At 40.6% G+C, this 14,838-nt stretch overlaps 1 protein-coding gene across 1 annotated transcript in view; it reads left to right on the forward strand.

Moving 5' to 3' along the window:
- Positions 1-8,822: 8,822 nt before the first annotated feature.
- Positions 8,823-14,838, forward strand: part of LOC137802097 (disks large homolog 4-like) — a 58,153-nt gene continuing 52,137 nt past the window's right edge. Inside the window, exon 1 of the mRNA XM_068599681.1 lies at positions 8,823-8,917. Coding sequence (XP_068455782.1) covers positions 8,888-8,917 — 30 coding nt within the window. The 5' untranslated portion in view covers positions 8,823-8,887. The remainder of the gene's footprint in view (positions 8,918-14,838) is intronic.

Genomic DNA, 14,838 nt, shown 5'->3' on the forward strand with positions numbered 1-14,838 from the left:
TTTACCGGCGCAGAGGGCAAGGCAAGAATCTTTGTGGTCTGGGACAGAAAACCGAGTTTACCGGTGTATCATGCCATGGTATACTTCTAGTCCGGACTATACCAGGGATTATAAGGGGCTTAGGCTAGATTATACCCTGGGTATATTATGGCCAAGGCCAATTTATACGCCCCATGATATCAGTGGTGTTGAGTGATATACACATATACTAACTTTTTCAACATTTTACTGGGGGTTCAGTTGTCAGGAAAACTAAATGAATTAAATCTTAAAACTCTAAGACATGGACTAATTTCCTCCACCAGAAAAAATATTAGACTCTTAAAAATCAAAGATTACTACATCCTGAAACTTCAACTTTTAAGACTGGCAAGTCCTTACTACAATATAAATGTTCAAAGTTAAACAGTGATAACAATAAAACATCCACAAAGATCAAAGATTACTTACACACTTCTCAGTAGTGTTACACATTGAAATGAAGCTAATGTTCCTGGTAGCGTTGCACTGAACCGCAGAGCACTACACAAGTTGGAATATATTTATGTGAGCTGCTTTGCATGTATAAAAGAGCATGCTCTTTGATTTGATCGATTTTCTAACTCCTGGGCCTGCTTATTAAGTTATAAAGCATTTTGGTATATTTGGACAGCCCGACATACTATTTTCATTTCAAGATAGCTGTTGATTAGTTGAGTCAGCTCTGATTAAACTGTCTGGCTTGCTACACCAACACTAACTTATTACTCAAATTTCAACTTCATGACAATGAAAACAGAGCAAATTGCGGTACACCTGAATATAGCTATGTTTAGCAAAAAAAAAAATAGCCTGATGACAGTTTCAACTGAATGGCAATAATGAACATCACACTCTTCACTGGCTAGTTAACATTACCCAACTATCAAGATTACCTGACATTATGATCTCTATAGAAAGGGCCCGCCCTGCCTGAAGGAGTAAAGTCTGGCCTAGGCTATTTTACTACCCCGGGCATAGTTTGGCCTTGGCCAAAGTATACCCAGGTATATTCTCGGAGGGGGTTAATTTGGCCTTTTACACCAGGGCCGAGGCAAGACGGGGAAGTCCAAATAGACAGGGTCGAACCAGTCAAAGGAAAAGTGCTAAAGGTCTCGCATAACATGGAGAACTTTAAGACCATGTGTGTGTGTGAAGCTGAGGCTTAAATACTAAAGGGAGTAGCTGCATCAGAGTGAGCAGGTGAGAGTGATAAAGCTGACGAGGTGGGTGTGCCTACCAGGTGTACTGAATTAACTGATTAGGTGAGTGAGAGGTAGGATGGCAGAAGAGAAGGGAAACTGAACTGTGACAGATATCGTTAGTATAAGGACAGTCAGCTAGCTACCTGTAACTGCCATACATCAGCGTTTCCCATTAATTACCTAGACTGTGACAGCCCGCCAAAGTCTATTTTGGTTCTGTCACGGTTTCATAATGGCCAAAAATATTTTCCACTTCTGAATGGATGGGCTGGCTGGCCCTCTCCATGCATGTTTTCCCCACAGTGATGTGCAGTCACTGGCTCTATTTCAGTTTGAAGAATAAAAGTGTCTCTGGCTGTATCAACTTTACAGCATCAACATATACTTGAAGTACTAAAAGTAAAAGTTGACTCATAAAGCACTTCAAATAATATATTGACACACATTATATTATTATATTATACCATTTATTGACACATTGAGTTCATCGCTTTACTGTTGCAGCTGCTAAAGGTGTAGTTAAATTTAACAACTTAATACATTTGACAAATAGGCTTTAAACTACCTAATAATAATATATATAAAAGTTTATTAGTTAATTTATATATTGTTTTAATTAAGAACCTGCATCTGCAAAGTTTCCGACATAGTAACTAATATTGTGAAATTAGACACAAGTACAATATTTCTCTCTGATATGTAGTGGACTAGAAGTATAAAGTTACATAAAAGTGAAATATCACGTAAAGTAAAAGTACCTTGATTAGCATACATGTACTTATATTCCACCAATGATAAAGCTCAGAAGTGTTTACAAGAGCACAATTCTCTTCATTTCTCTTGATTTGGCCTTAAAGGGCCCCATATTTATGAATTTAATATTTTCTTTTGGGGAAATATGCCTCAGATCCCCATCAAAGGTCTGACGTCCAGCCATCATAGTCTCACAAAATTCTGCAGGAAACACTGTACATACAACGTTCTCAAACACATACATGTTCATGTTCACATACAACGTTCTAATACACACACATGTTCACATACAACGCTGCTGTTTTGTTGTATATTAAGTATTTTTCATTCCTGATATTGTGTGTCTTCTATGTAACGTGCTTGCTACTGTGAAAAACAAATTTCCCTTTGGGGATGACTAAAGTATCTATATCTATTTTATGGACGTATTCTGCAAGGAACTTGAAACCTAAATTATGCCTTGTGTGATTTTTCAGCATGTATTAGTCATGGTGCTGGCATTTGTATAACACCCACAACACTTTTTAGTGTTCTCTGTAGCAGCCTGGTTTACTTTCACCGTCTGCTGACGTATCATTGACTACGGGGAGGGTTTGAGTTTCATTTTCTTTCCGCCTGGTGGTACCACAGAGCAGTCTGACTTCAGAGCTGCATCTTCGATGGTCACACAACTTCTCAGTTTATCCAAGGTTTGACTTATGGGCACAGCTCATCCACAGCTAAAGAAGTGCAACAATGAAGATATCATGCCCAGGCTGCCACTTACCCCCAACTGGCAGCAGAAGCAGTTAATGAGCCGATAATGATGAAGACGTATACTCATTAATCGGTGTATAACCTTTTCGTCAAGATGACGATCAAGTGGCTTTGTCACATTTTCCAGCGCAACATGTGATCGGATGATTGGGTTCACACATACGTCACCGACACTTTGTAAGAAGTATACGTGTCCTGTCAACAGCTCTCTTTTTCTTTAATTCGTACCGAAAGGCCGTTCAAAAGAATTGAATTATTCACAACTGACTCATCACTAATGTGCTAAGCATGCTGGTACGTGTAGGCACTGTAAGACAGACTCCCTGAGCTCGGAGAGCACTACTTTTTCTGTCAGCATGAGTAGCAAAGAGGCAAGTATACAGTATCCTCTAGACTGCAAAGACCTACGGTACCGTTCTCACAAGCATTCTTTAATTGTCAACTTTAGAGGCCTTGAAAACTGATTTTCTCAATAAGCTTCATAATGTGAGCTATTGAGATCTATGGTCGATTTCTGCCAAAGTTTTTTAAAATTATTTCACATAAAATATCTTTTTATTAATGTTTTTGTCTTTATTGTTTTCACAGGTTTGAGGTCGACAGGGCTTAGTTGAAAATGGTGATGTGATGCATGAGCCAATCAGGATTTAGCAATATTTTAATCAAAATGAAATGACAGTTGAGGGGATGTCTGCCCACCTGGAAATATGTGCAAGCTCCATTTTCTGTTGCAAATGCTTACAAATCTGATCACCACACCCACACAATCCTGTGGAACGAGATTTGTTTTAATCTAAAATACCTTTCTCCGCAAAACTTATTCTAATTTGTTGCACATGCGATCATGAGTGTTTGTCACAAAGCTGGAGTGTGATTCATTCTCCTTTTTCGCAAAATGTCCAAATCAGCAGACAAATAAATGTGCGTTATGTTTTTAAAGACCTGGGAGTATTGTATAATCAGATCAAAATGCACAGTATGGTTCCCATGAGTGCACGTATTCTCCAAAGTCACCTCCTGTTCGCAGGTGTACAGCTTCAATGATATGAGCATCTTAGAAACCCAAAAGCCTGAATCTACACAGCATGCAAAAGCAATCTGGCGAGAAATTTCCTTCATGTCTCTCAGAAACAAATGTTACATACATTAGCCAAATCAGGGAACATCTGCCTTGGGACACAAAAATCCCAGGATGCAAACTGCAGCCTGTTTCCTGAGGAGCTCACACATCGCAGTAATCACCTGCACTAAGTATAGTTTTCTTCAGGGAAGCTGCAGTGACATTCATGCTGAAAAACTGAGAGCAGGCATGGACCGCCAAATTCTTCCACACAACGATTCCCCTAAACAACACAAAAAAAGTGACACTTCCTCGAGCGAGCGTGCAGACACCTGTGGGTGTCTCTCAGCTTTGACGGCTCAGAAACGGTCTCTCGGTTTTCCTGCCCGCTGAATATTTTAGGACCAAGGAAATGGAGATTCTGCCTGGTAGATGCCAACAATACCAGTAATAGTCTGAATATACGAGCAATACTAAAAAGCAATGTATTGCATATGCCTGCATCACTAAACTGAAACTAACATTTCGAAGAACGTCTTTACATATTCTTGATTAAAATTGTGATATTTTGAGTCAACATTTCTTTCAGTATGTAGTATTTGATGATTCAAAAGTGATCAGGTCATATATCATACATACTATGATATGATGGTAATTTCAACAAGGCAGCACCTGTGAAAGTTGGTCCCTGCTAAAGATATATCCGTCCACTTTTCAGTCGGCAGCCCCGTGATCTGAATTTTCTGCTTGGGTTTAGCCTGTTTAGATGACCAGTGTTCGTCCTTGGCCTACTTCTTGGTCAGAGGCATACCATAGAGCCAACAGACTATAGTGTTTAAGCAAAGCGGCACAGGAGGATGGATGCAGCATATTTATGGGTGAGTGCTTTTCAAATCCTAACAAGAATTATCATAATGGAGGTTTGTGAATGTACGTGTACGTCAATGGAAATGCTCTCAGTGTTGGAGCTTGTCCACAGAGAGAGGTTTTTCCTCTTTGCGGCTTCTAGGATGATATATTTTTAACAGAATGTGTAAGTGTGTGCCTCTGTGTGTGTGGGTGTTGTAGGGGCAAAGAAAGGTTTGTGTTTTTCAGACACTTTCATTATCAATATTGTCCTGTACTCCTGTAACTAATTGTCCTGACAGTTAAAGCTCATAGTGTGTGCACCAGAAGAATCATAACTTTAAGAACATAAGAAGAATAATCAAGCTTTTGGCAAAGGAAATGTGAGCGCAGAGCTCCTTGCTCACTTGAGAGCAGAATTATATAATCTTGTATACAGGTCAGCCATATTAGGATCCTCTACTGAGCTTTGTACATTATATGACCCATAAATCAAACAAACAATCCCTTTCCAATGCACAACAAGTAATATTCACCACTTATACTCTAATCAGAACTATATGTGTCATGGTTAGCATTACCTGACATGCTGACACACACACACACACGCACGCACACACACACACACACACACACACACACACACACACACGCACTAACATTAATTACTAATGCATTCACATAAATATATTTTACTCCCAGTTTTTTCACTAAAATATTTACACAAGCATAACATGTTCTTGACTTCATAAAACATGTTTTCACCTTAATTTTAGGACCATTTTTCTCACAGGTTTTTTGCACAATTTTGCTTGTTTGTGTGAGAGGTATTTCAGTCTAATAGTGGAAGTAGTAGAGGAAGAGGAAGCTGCCTGGCAACGCTGCCAAAATAAGTCGGCTATGAAAGCTGAGGGCACATCAAGTGCTTCTGTACAATTGAACAACATAATGGAAAAAAAGCCTCACATCATCGGATGTGATAAGTGGATATGCTTAATTATCTGTGACATTTATAGGTGATTTTGTAAACTCATTTCTGTGGCACCTCGTCAAGACTAGTGTAGTACAACAGCGCACAGGAACCTCCTACACTTTAATGTCATGCTGCAGAGGAAAGCACGGAATAAAGCAGAGTTAATTGATTTTATAAAAAATGTTTTAAAGGGTATAAAAACATTTTTTAAGTCTGTCTCAGACCCCCGAGCCCACAGAACCACGTCACAAAAACATGTCACATGCCCACAAAAGCATTGTTTTCTTTTGGTATGGCTATGCTGTGGTCTCATGCAATGCGTGTTAGGTTTTCCTCATGTTTTTTTAGACGTGCAAAAAAGTTCAAATATCCTCAACTCACAGTGACACTGTCACTGTCCCACTTGACCCCGGCATCCAATCATATCAAGCGAAAAGAGGGCTTGACCATCGTCTTCCTGTTTTGATGCTGGAAGATGCAAGGCTGGCAAGCTAGTTAGCTAGTTAGCTGTTAGGCGGTGAGCGAGCTGTGGAGTATGTGATAAAAAAACGGGGAACTCATCCCGCAGCTGATAGTTTCATGTAGGCCGCAGTGAGCGAGGGAGCAAGTAAGAGAGTGACTGAATGCATTTTCCTTTCATGCCATATGATTGGTTGCGTACGCAGGCCCGCTCTGCAGGCGCACCCTAGCATATTGCCTGACCTGCTTTGCAAAGGCATATTTGTTTATCTAAAGTTATGTTCTGAAACTTCAGTCTCAGACAAAATAAGTGTCTTCCTCTTCTTTTTAGTACTAAATTCCCTCTTTGCGTTAGGATCCTTTTAAAATATATATTCAAGCAAAAACACAGACAAAAGTAGTAGACATATGTAGCGTTAAATGGTGCACTACCACTTGAAGGAACAATAAACTCCTATTTCAAGGCTTATGACTGCGACTGTAAGAAAATTAACTTTCGTCTACACTGCAAATAAGCAAAGAAATAACAAAGAAATACTATTTAATCTTTTTTGTATATGTCTTGAGAAACTGGTCGACTAAAGTAAAATTCAGTTTGTTCAGCTTCTTATACATGACTTTCTTGCCTTTCCAAAAACAATGTTGTAAATAGTTAACATGACTTTCAGTTGTTTATTACATTGTTTATATCTTTGAAAGAAAAACAATCACAGTTTAAACACTAACCTTCTCAGAGATTCTGTTCACCGATTCATTGCTATCACATTATCTTCTCTCTCTATTCATAATTAACAACAGACAAATGCGCTCTCTTGAAAGATAAATCTTCTACAAAAAAAACTCAGTTGAAGTCCTTTTAGTCTTTCAATGTATAATACATAGAGATGTCAGAAGGTATTATGGGATAGTTGGCGTTATTAAATGATACATGATGACAGTGAAATATTGCTTAAACTACATCTGCTGCAATTCCTGCTGGATATCCCATTAAGATGCTGTCTAGTTTCTTTAGAATTCAGTTTGTAGTTAACCAGGTCAATATTAGTTAAAAGATGAGGCCAGGAAAACTAATCTGAGTGTAGACTAACAGGTATGTAATTGAGTGGAAGTGGAATAATTAAGGTAGCCCTCCCTTGCATTTAATTACAGCGCTCGACACAAGTGTAAGCATGACTGTGAGTGTATTTATAACCGTGGCCATCTGTAGGATGTGGCCATATGCGGAAGTAACTGCCTGTTTGCTGTATTGCACTGTGCGATTCGATCAAACGCTGTACTCTTCACTCCGGGGAATACATGTGTGTTCATCATTTAGAATTGCTTTAATGCTGCACCATTGCTCCAGCATTGTGGGGAGCAGGAAAGTGGGGATTAGGTAGGGTGAGGGGTGGATTTGTACAATTATAGAACTGATGATGCAAAGACACTGAAGCACTCATCCCCCTTTCACAAGCCTGAGTGGTACGATCCACTGTCTTAAAGGTAGAGTGTACATCTGAGATGAGTGCATACATTTTACACCATTTTATTAAAGCTAAACAAAATGGTTAACATGGTGATAAAACACTGGAAATCACCTAATCAATCATTGTAAATAATTTCATGTCATGTGTTTCATGTTTCAACGTGTGTTGAATCACGTGGACATACGATTGCTAATGTTAAAATCATTACAAGGTAATTTCTGGTAAGTGCTTAATTAAATATGACTGTCCTTCATGGTACTCTGCCCTAAATATATCATTATGTTAAATTAGCACACACACACACACACACACAAACACACACACACACACGCACACACACATACGCACAGGTGTGTAAATCCACTGCAGACTTCTCACTCGGTCCTCGGCACTACAACAGTGACCATATGACAACAAGGCTCCCTATTGCCATGGCAACAACTGCACCATTGCTAAGGCAACAGCTGCAGAGTGCTACAACAAGCAGAAAAACCTCCGTGCATTTCCAATCTCGTCACATCTTCCGGTTAATGCTTTTCTTTGTGGGATTTGGTGTTCTTTAAGTCAATCTTACGGTGCTTCGTGTTTTCTTTTTCTGTAATGCATATGTAATTCACACTCTCCTCCTCAACACATTTTCTTTCGGTCTAATTCCTTCTGTCTTCACACACACACACACACACACACACACACACACACACACACACACACACACACACACACATGCATACACTCACTCACTCACTCACCCACTCTCCCTCTCCTTTTCTCTCTCCTTCACTGTCCCCTCCCTCAGTTCTTCCTCTTCATCCTCTGCTGTTTCGCTGTCTTTTTCTCTGTTTCTCTTTTTCCCTTTCTTTCCACAGTGTGAACCTCCCTCTCCCCCTTTTTTTTAATCCCCGCCACCTCTGCTCTCCATCTCCATCCCCCCCTTCCTCCATCTCTTTTCATATTCACCCCATCTTTTCTCTTTCTTTTCCGCCGCTTCTCTCTCGCCTTAAAAAAAAGAAGAGCGGAGATACTCTCACCTTCCCTTTTCTCCTCTCTTTCTCTCTCTCATACTAAATTCCGAGACCACCCTCTCTCCTCTCTTTCTTTGCTCACTCTCTCTATTTCCCTGTGGCCCTCCCCCTCCCTTTTCATGTTTCCCCCTCCCTCCATCCTCTCTTTCCCTCGCTGGTTCAGTTAGTCAAAGAACAGATTCACGGAAGGAGAGAAAAGGGGGGAAAGGCAGGACGAGAGTGAGAGCGCAGGAGTGGGGCAGGCTGGGGAGAGGGGTGTGGGGTCTCAGCCCTCTGTCGTGGGGGGTTGGGGGGGTTGAGATACACCCCAATATTTTGTTCTAAGTACCATGGACTGCCTCTGCATTGTGACTACAAAGGTAAGGCTATCTGCTGTTCCTCAGTAAAGCTCTATGTGTGTGTGTGTGTGTGTGTGTGTGAGAGAGAGAAAGAGTGAGAGGTGCCCCAACTGCATGTGAACACCGAAGAAGAAGGAAGCACTCGTCGTTCTGTCATCTCTCAATTATCAAAGTGTTCTTCTTCTGCAAGAGATAAAACATGTTTCTGTCGTTGTGATCTTTTTGGGAGCTTTGCAATATGTCAGGAAAACGTTAGAGTAAGCTGGGCTACCTGAGTGTTGTATAGACAGCATACTCTTTGATGTTTCCCTCTCTGGGTGACTCTCCCACTCTCTCTGCATCTCCTTCTCTGTCATGCTTTGGGAGCGGATAAACAGTGGCCGGCTGACCTGTGTGGATGTAGTAAAAGCGGGAGAGAAGCGGTGCTTCACTTGCTTGTGCGGGGCTTTGTGTCATGCCGGAGCTGCAGAATATGTCAGGGAGAGACCATGGGGAGGGCATCCTGCATGCTAATCTACTCGTGAATTCAGCTGCTTTCTCGTAACCTCGACTGGAGGCACACGTTAAACCCACTGTGCATCTGCACACATCTGCATCTTACACACAGGATACCAGTGATGTGTTATATCATACACATGTGCTCAGCGTCAGCACGTCGCTCCATTGAGGCAGACCGTGTCATGAAATTGGCTAATACAAAAAAAATATTAAAAATTGAAGAGCTTTCATGTAGCTGGACTCCCGACACACACTGGGGTTTGTTCAGACGGCTAAAATCTGCTTGAGACCTGCAATAACCCTGGTGGACAGATTCAAAAACAGGTGAACAATAAACTGAAGCAGCTGCACCAGTTTCTGGCAGGAAGTGATGACAAAAAGTGGGAAACAGAAACACACGCGCGTGCACACACAGCAACTCTCACAGCTGTGTGACGGTGGGGATCAGTTGAAATTTCAACTTGGACTAACTGTGTGTGGAGTAGAATTGATTTTGATTTATTACAAACATTTGTGTTCAACTGTGGCACGTTACATTAATTTGCTTATCAACCTCTCAGTTTCCTTGGCAACAGAGATTATTGGTCAGTTAAACATATAAAGGCACAGTCAGATGAGCAGAGCGACAGCATTTACAATGTGTTTGCATTCATGAACGTTAAATGAATTTCTGTTTTTATCATATAGATACAAAGTGGAAGCACAAACTAAATTCCACATCTTTCTAATGAGCTAACTTTCAAGCTGGTAAGCTAAACTGTTGGTGCTACAATTGCGTTATATCATGATGCAGTGTAACAAATGCTTTCTGAGAAAGAAAAAAAAAATGAGAATGTCGAGGTGTCTCTCCGTAAGCCTGGAACATCAGTCCCTCGTGCATCTTATTGGCCTTGAGTGTGACTCACTGAGTTAGCTCGGAGAAAAAAACACTCAGTGAAAGACCACAGTGGATCTTTCAGCAAACCGGTTCCAGAATCAAAGTGAGAAAAGACTTACTGTAAAGCTGGCAAAGAAAACCGGACATTTGCCAAGCGATTGTGAGACAGATGGTCAGTTTATAAAAGAGAAAGTTAGAGCACAAAAATGCGTAAAGCACTGATTGGCAAAGTGGGTCTTTTGTCAACCAATGTGATGGTTGGTTGGATTTCCATTGCAGTGGCTACATGACTTTAAACACACAAGCCAAATCAAATCTTGATATTATTTTGGAGATTCGCTCGTCTTTCCAGTGTACAAATTCAACTTAAATCGTGGATCAGATTTGCCCAAAACTGGCGAGTTGCTTTAAATGTGTTTTTAAACTTGAATGGAGTTTGGCTGCATTGCAGGTGAGGAGCATGGCTTGCCGTCATGTAGATGATGATGATGATGATGATGGGTGAGCTATTCCCTGACACCCACATACCAGAACAGGTTATGTGAACAAGTTGCCTCCCCGTGCAGGCCAATGTAACAAAGTTTTCCTGTGTGTGTGTGGGTGAAGCCAGAGTCAGTCAGCGAGTGACAAATATCTGATAACACTGCAAACAGTTAGGCACCACAGGGCTAAAGGCTGCTTCAAGTTGGAAGAATAGCAGCTCAGGAAATACAGTACAACACAGTATGAGCTTCTCCTTTGACCAAAAGGACCACTGTGTTGTGTTGTTTTTATTCAGGAATTCACCTGAACCTTGAATGTTTGATGAGATAGTAATAAATGGAGCTCTTCTGATGGCAATAGAGGCAGAATTACTCCAATTATGTGAGAAAAAAATAAAGAGCACTTAAGATAGGACCCTTTGTCCAAAGCTCAAGTTAGTATTACTTTAATAGGATGGTTACGTCCTTAAAGGCAATCAAGGTAAAATTGGACAAGTATTTATTTTCCTTTTATAATGTGTTTACCCCTGACAAGGTCCAACCTTTGGCTTCGATAAAATATAGGGAAGCTTGAAGTTGAGTTAACCTCAGATGTAACCATGACTCTGTGTCAACCCCTACGATGTCATCGTGTTTATAAAAGAGACACAAACACTCAAAGCTTAATTTCTTACCTGGTCATTTATATATATATATATATATATATATATATATATATATATATATATATATATATATATATATATATATATATATATATATATTTGATGTTTCCTGAGTATTGAATTAGACTTAGAACATTAGAACACAATTAGAGCTGTAATATTGAATTGATTAGATGCTAACTATTCAATTAATCAGGAACTATTTTGACTATCAATTAATCGATTCATGCAATTTTTCAAGAAAAAAAGGTCAAATGATCTGATCCCAATTTCTTTAGTATACATGTTAGTGACAGTAAACTAATTACCTTTGAGTGGTGGACAACTTGATCATCTTGGATTGTAGGGAAACACAAATCAAAATGTTGACATATTTTTGACATTTTATGGATCAAACAATGCAAATAATGGTTATATGCAACCGTAAAAAAAAAAAAAAAGAAGCTAAATTATTAAATAGCTACTTGGGATGGCTGTGCATCATACAGGAGTAGTATTACATAACATTAAGAACTGGAGTATTAAGGCATATCCGCTTGAGGAGACGTCACAGGATTTATATTTGGTTGCGAGCCTGACAATACCTTTGACTCTCCCTCCCTGTTTGGCACTGAGTCAGAGAAGGACGATTTGATGTTTGAGAGGCGAGAACAAAGATAGTGTACACAGTAAAAGAGATTTAAGCTCTGAGAGCCACTATCACGATGTCTGATAGAAAATGATTGCAATAAGGAATGTGTCTCCTGTGTGGAAAGGAGGACACACAGCATGTTTCTGCTAACTCTCAACCGCCTTCCTCCTACTTCGCTAGTCTTACACTCCTTTGATTATCACTCCTCTCCTGTTGTCACCCCCGTTCCACTTCTCTGCTCTCATATTTCCAATTCCACATTTTTTTGTCCTCTCTACATCCTTCACCTCTGTAATCCCTCACTCACTCAGTCCTCTCTTCCAGCTTCCTCTTTCCTTTATCTCATTTTACCTCCTTCCCCCTTTTGCTTACTCTCCTCTTTCCTGCTCTCTTGTCTCTAGCTTACCTCCTGCCTTCCTCTTCAGCACTTTCAAGGCTTCCCTAGTTAGTGCTCCTTCAAATAAATTATACATTTGACAAGATGTAGTCAAAGTCAGCAGCTTCGTGTGCACATTATTGGCATCATGTATGGCTTCATGCTCCAACATGGACATCTTCTTCCCGGTAAGGGTTTTAGTACTCACATTTGTAATTATTTTGTGCTGCCAGCTGTTCTTACGGTTCAATATATATGAATATTTATATCTTATGAATTTGTGCGTGCATTCATGGATGAGAAGCTTATGGCTGCTGCATCTTGCTCCAGTTCTAAGAGTCTCCAAAATGGAGTTAAGCTAAACCCTCTGCTCGGTATTCTTTCAGCTCGTCCACAATTCTGCTCATCTAAACAAGTGTCCGTTCACGGTGCCGTGTGATGCGTGTCTCTACGCGAGTGTGACATGCAGTACAGTGTGCTGTGGGTTAAGATTAGTGATCCAGTGGAGAGCTCATATGATCTCCGCTCAAGGGCACAAGCTTCCACGAGGCCTTTGTATGCAGCCACAGAGACACTGATCCTGCCAAGTTGCTCCCAGGGCACAGTGAGCAAGGCAGGGCTTGCCCCGGTCTGATGCCACGACTGCACAGTGTCGAGGATCTCTATTGTCCGACAAACACACAGCAACAAGCGAGGAGATAGCAGAGATGAGTTTGTATGTAGATTCTTTTTGTCTTCTTCCTCTTGACTTCTCCGTCATCGTCTCTGCTCAAATGACAGCTTGCTTTTTGTGCTCATGAAGAGATATTGCAAATCTCTGTGGTCATCTCCGGTTTCGTTTGGTCTTTTTAAGTACATATTTTGCACCACGCACCCACACGTTCAACCGCTTTCCCGAAAGAAAGCCACACACCTACATGATCAGACGGAACTCGCACAAGCCGCAGAGCATCCAGCACAAGTGGCTTCTGCACTGTGAAACTGCAGCCTTGCTCGAGCTAAGAAATGGGTGCAAGTGCATGTCTTCGAAAACTTGTCAGGTCTAATTAAACAGGAGGTAGAGGCTGGCTGTATGATGCTAATTCCTACTGCAACTGCTGAATTCAAGCAGCTGCAACTGTGAGTGTTGTTGCTGGAATTAACTCGTGGATGTTTTGCAACTTTTATTCGTGGTCTTAACTCAGGACGTTGAATCACTGCATTGTTTATAACATATACACGGCCATCACTCAACTTGTTTCGTTGACTTCATATTTGGGCTCATCCAAGCTCATCAGTCTCTTTGATAACATGTTGCCAACGCAATGCTAACCTCTCGCCTCTCAAGTACTTTATGATGCCCACCACCCCCATCAGAAAAGAAGCTTTTAAAAGCTTCTCTTTGTCAAATGCACACAACACAATCTGTGCCGTCTTTTGCTTCCCTTGCCTCTCAAGTCTCATCCAGCAAGAGGATGAGCAATGCTTAATCATTTCTTTTGAATCTCACCTTGAATGCTTAGATACTATTAATGGATATTTCAGTATCCCACAATGTGGCGAGGCCACCGGCTCCGTCTGTATCTTTATTACTTTTTAGTGTTTTTCATGAAATATTTCATCTTTCCATCTATAAAATGAAAACGCACATTTTTTTCATAGATCACGGCTTAAGCACCCTTGTCTTTGTTCACACTGGTTTATCATCACTTTGTTGATGAATTTAAGGTGATATATGCACATTGGAAACAGCGAAGGACCTCACACCTCTCTAGTAAAAAAAACTGAATGAAAAAATATAAAATATTTCCTTTTCATCTTAATTATATATTCCTTGAAACAGCCCACTCGCTGCTTACAGGCTCTGCTGCCTAATTTCTGTGTTTTGGCTGTCAGCATCGCTGTCTGTCTTGAAATTGACCATATGACAGGTGACAGATTAGATCCATCATGGCCTGTTTGGGCTGGAGACTTTGTCGTCTCACATTGACTGAAGAGGCTAATGGCGAAACATGAGCAGGACTAGGAGGAAGACTGTGGCTGACGAGTATGCTCCTCTGCTCTAACACTTATGTGCACAAGAACAAATTGTTGCAGCAATTGTATGTGTGAATAAGAATAACTGAATCAATAGTTATTATGATGTACATTTAAAGATGTGGCTAGATTCAATAGAAGAGGTGCTGTGGAGCTCATTAAGTAGCCAAGGTCACGGAGGGTCAACTGCTCGGGGCCTCCTGTATGTCCATACTATATAGCCATTTTAGCTAAAAGTCAACTGGCTAGCATATGTTATGTAATCAAAGTGTGTTTGTCAATGTGGAGTGCTGCGGTGGGTCTGGGATGTGCATGAGTGTAGAGAAGACAAGGGTGGAAGAAAAATGATGGAAACAAGAACGACAAGGATGGCAGTGATGATATCATCGATATGAAT

Source organism: Clinocottus analis, unplaced genomic scaffold, assembly GCF_023055335.1.
Source record: "Clinocottus analis isolate CAN_PGR_092001 unplaced genomic scaffold, fCliAna1.0.p SCAF_5, whole genome shotgun sequence".
Taxonomy (NCBI): Eukaryota; Metazoa; Chordata; class Actinopteri; order Perciformes; family Cottidae; genus Clinocottus; species Clinocottus analis.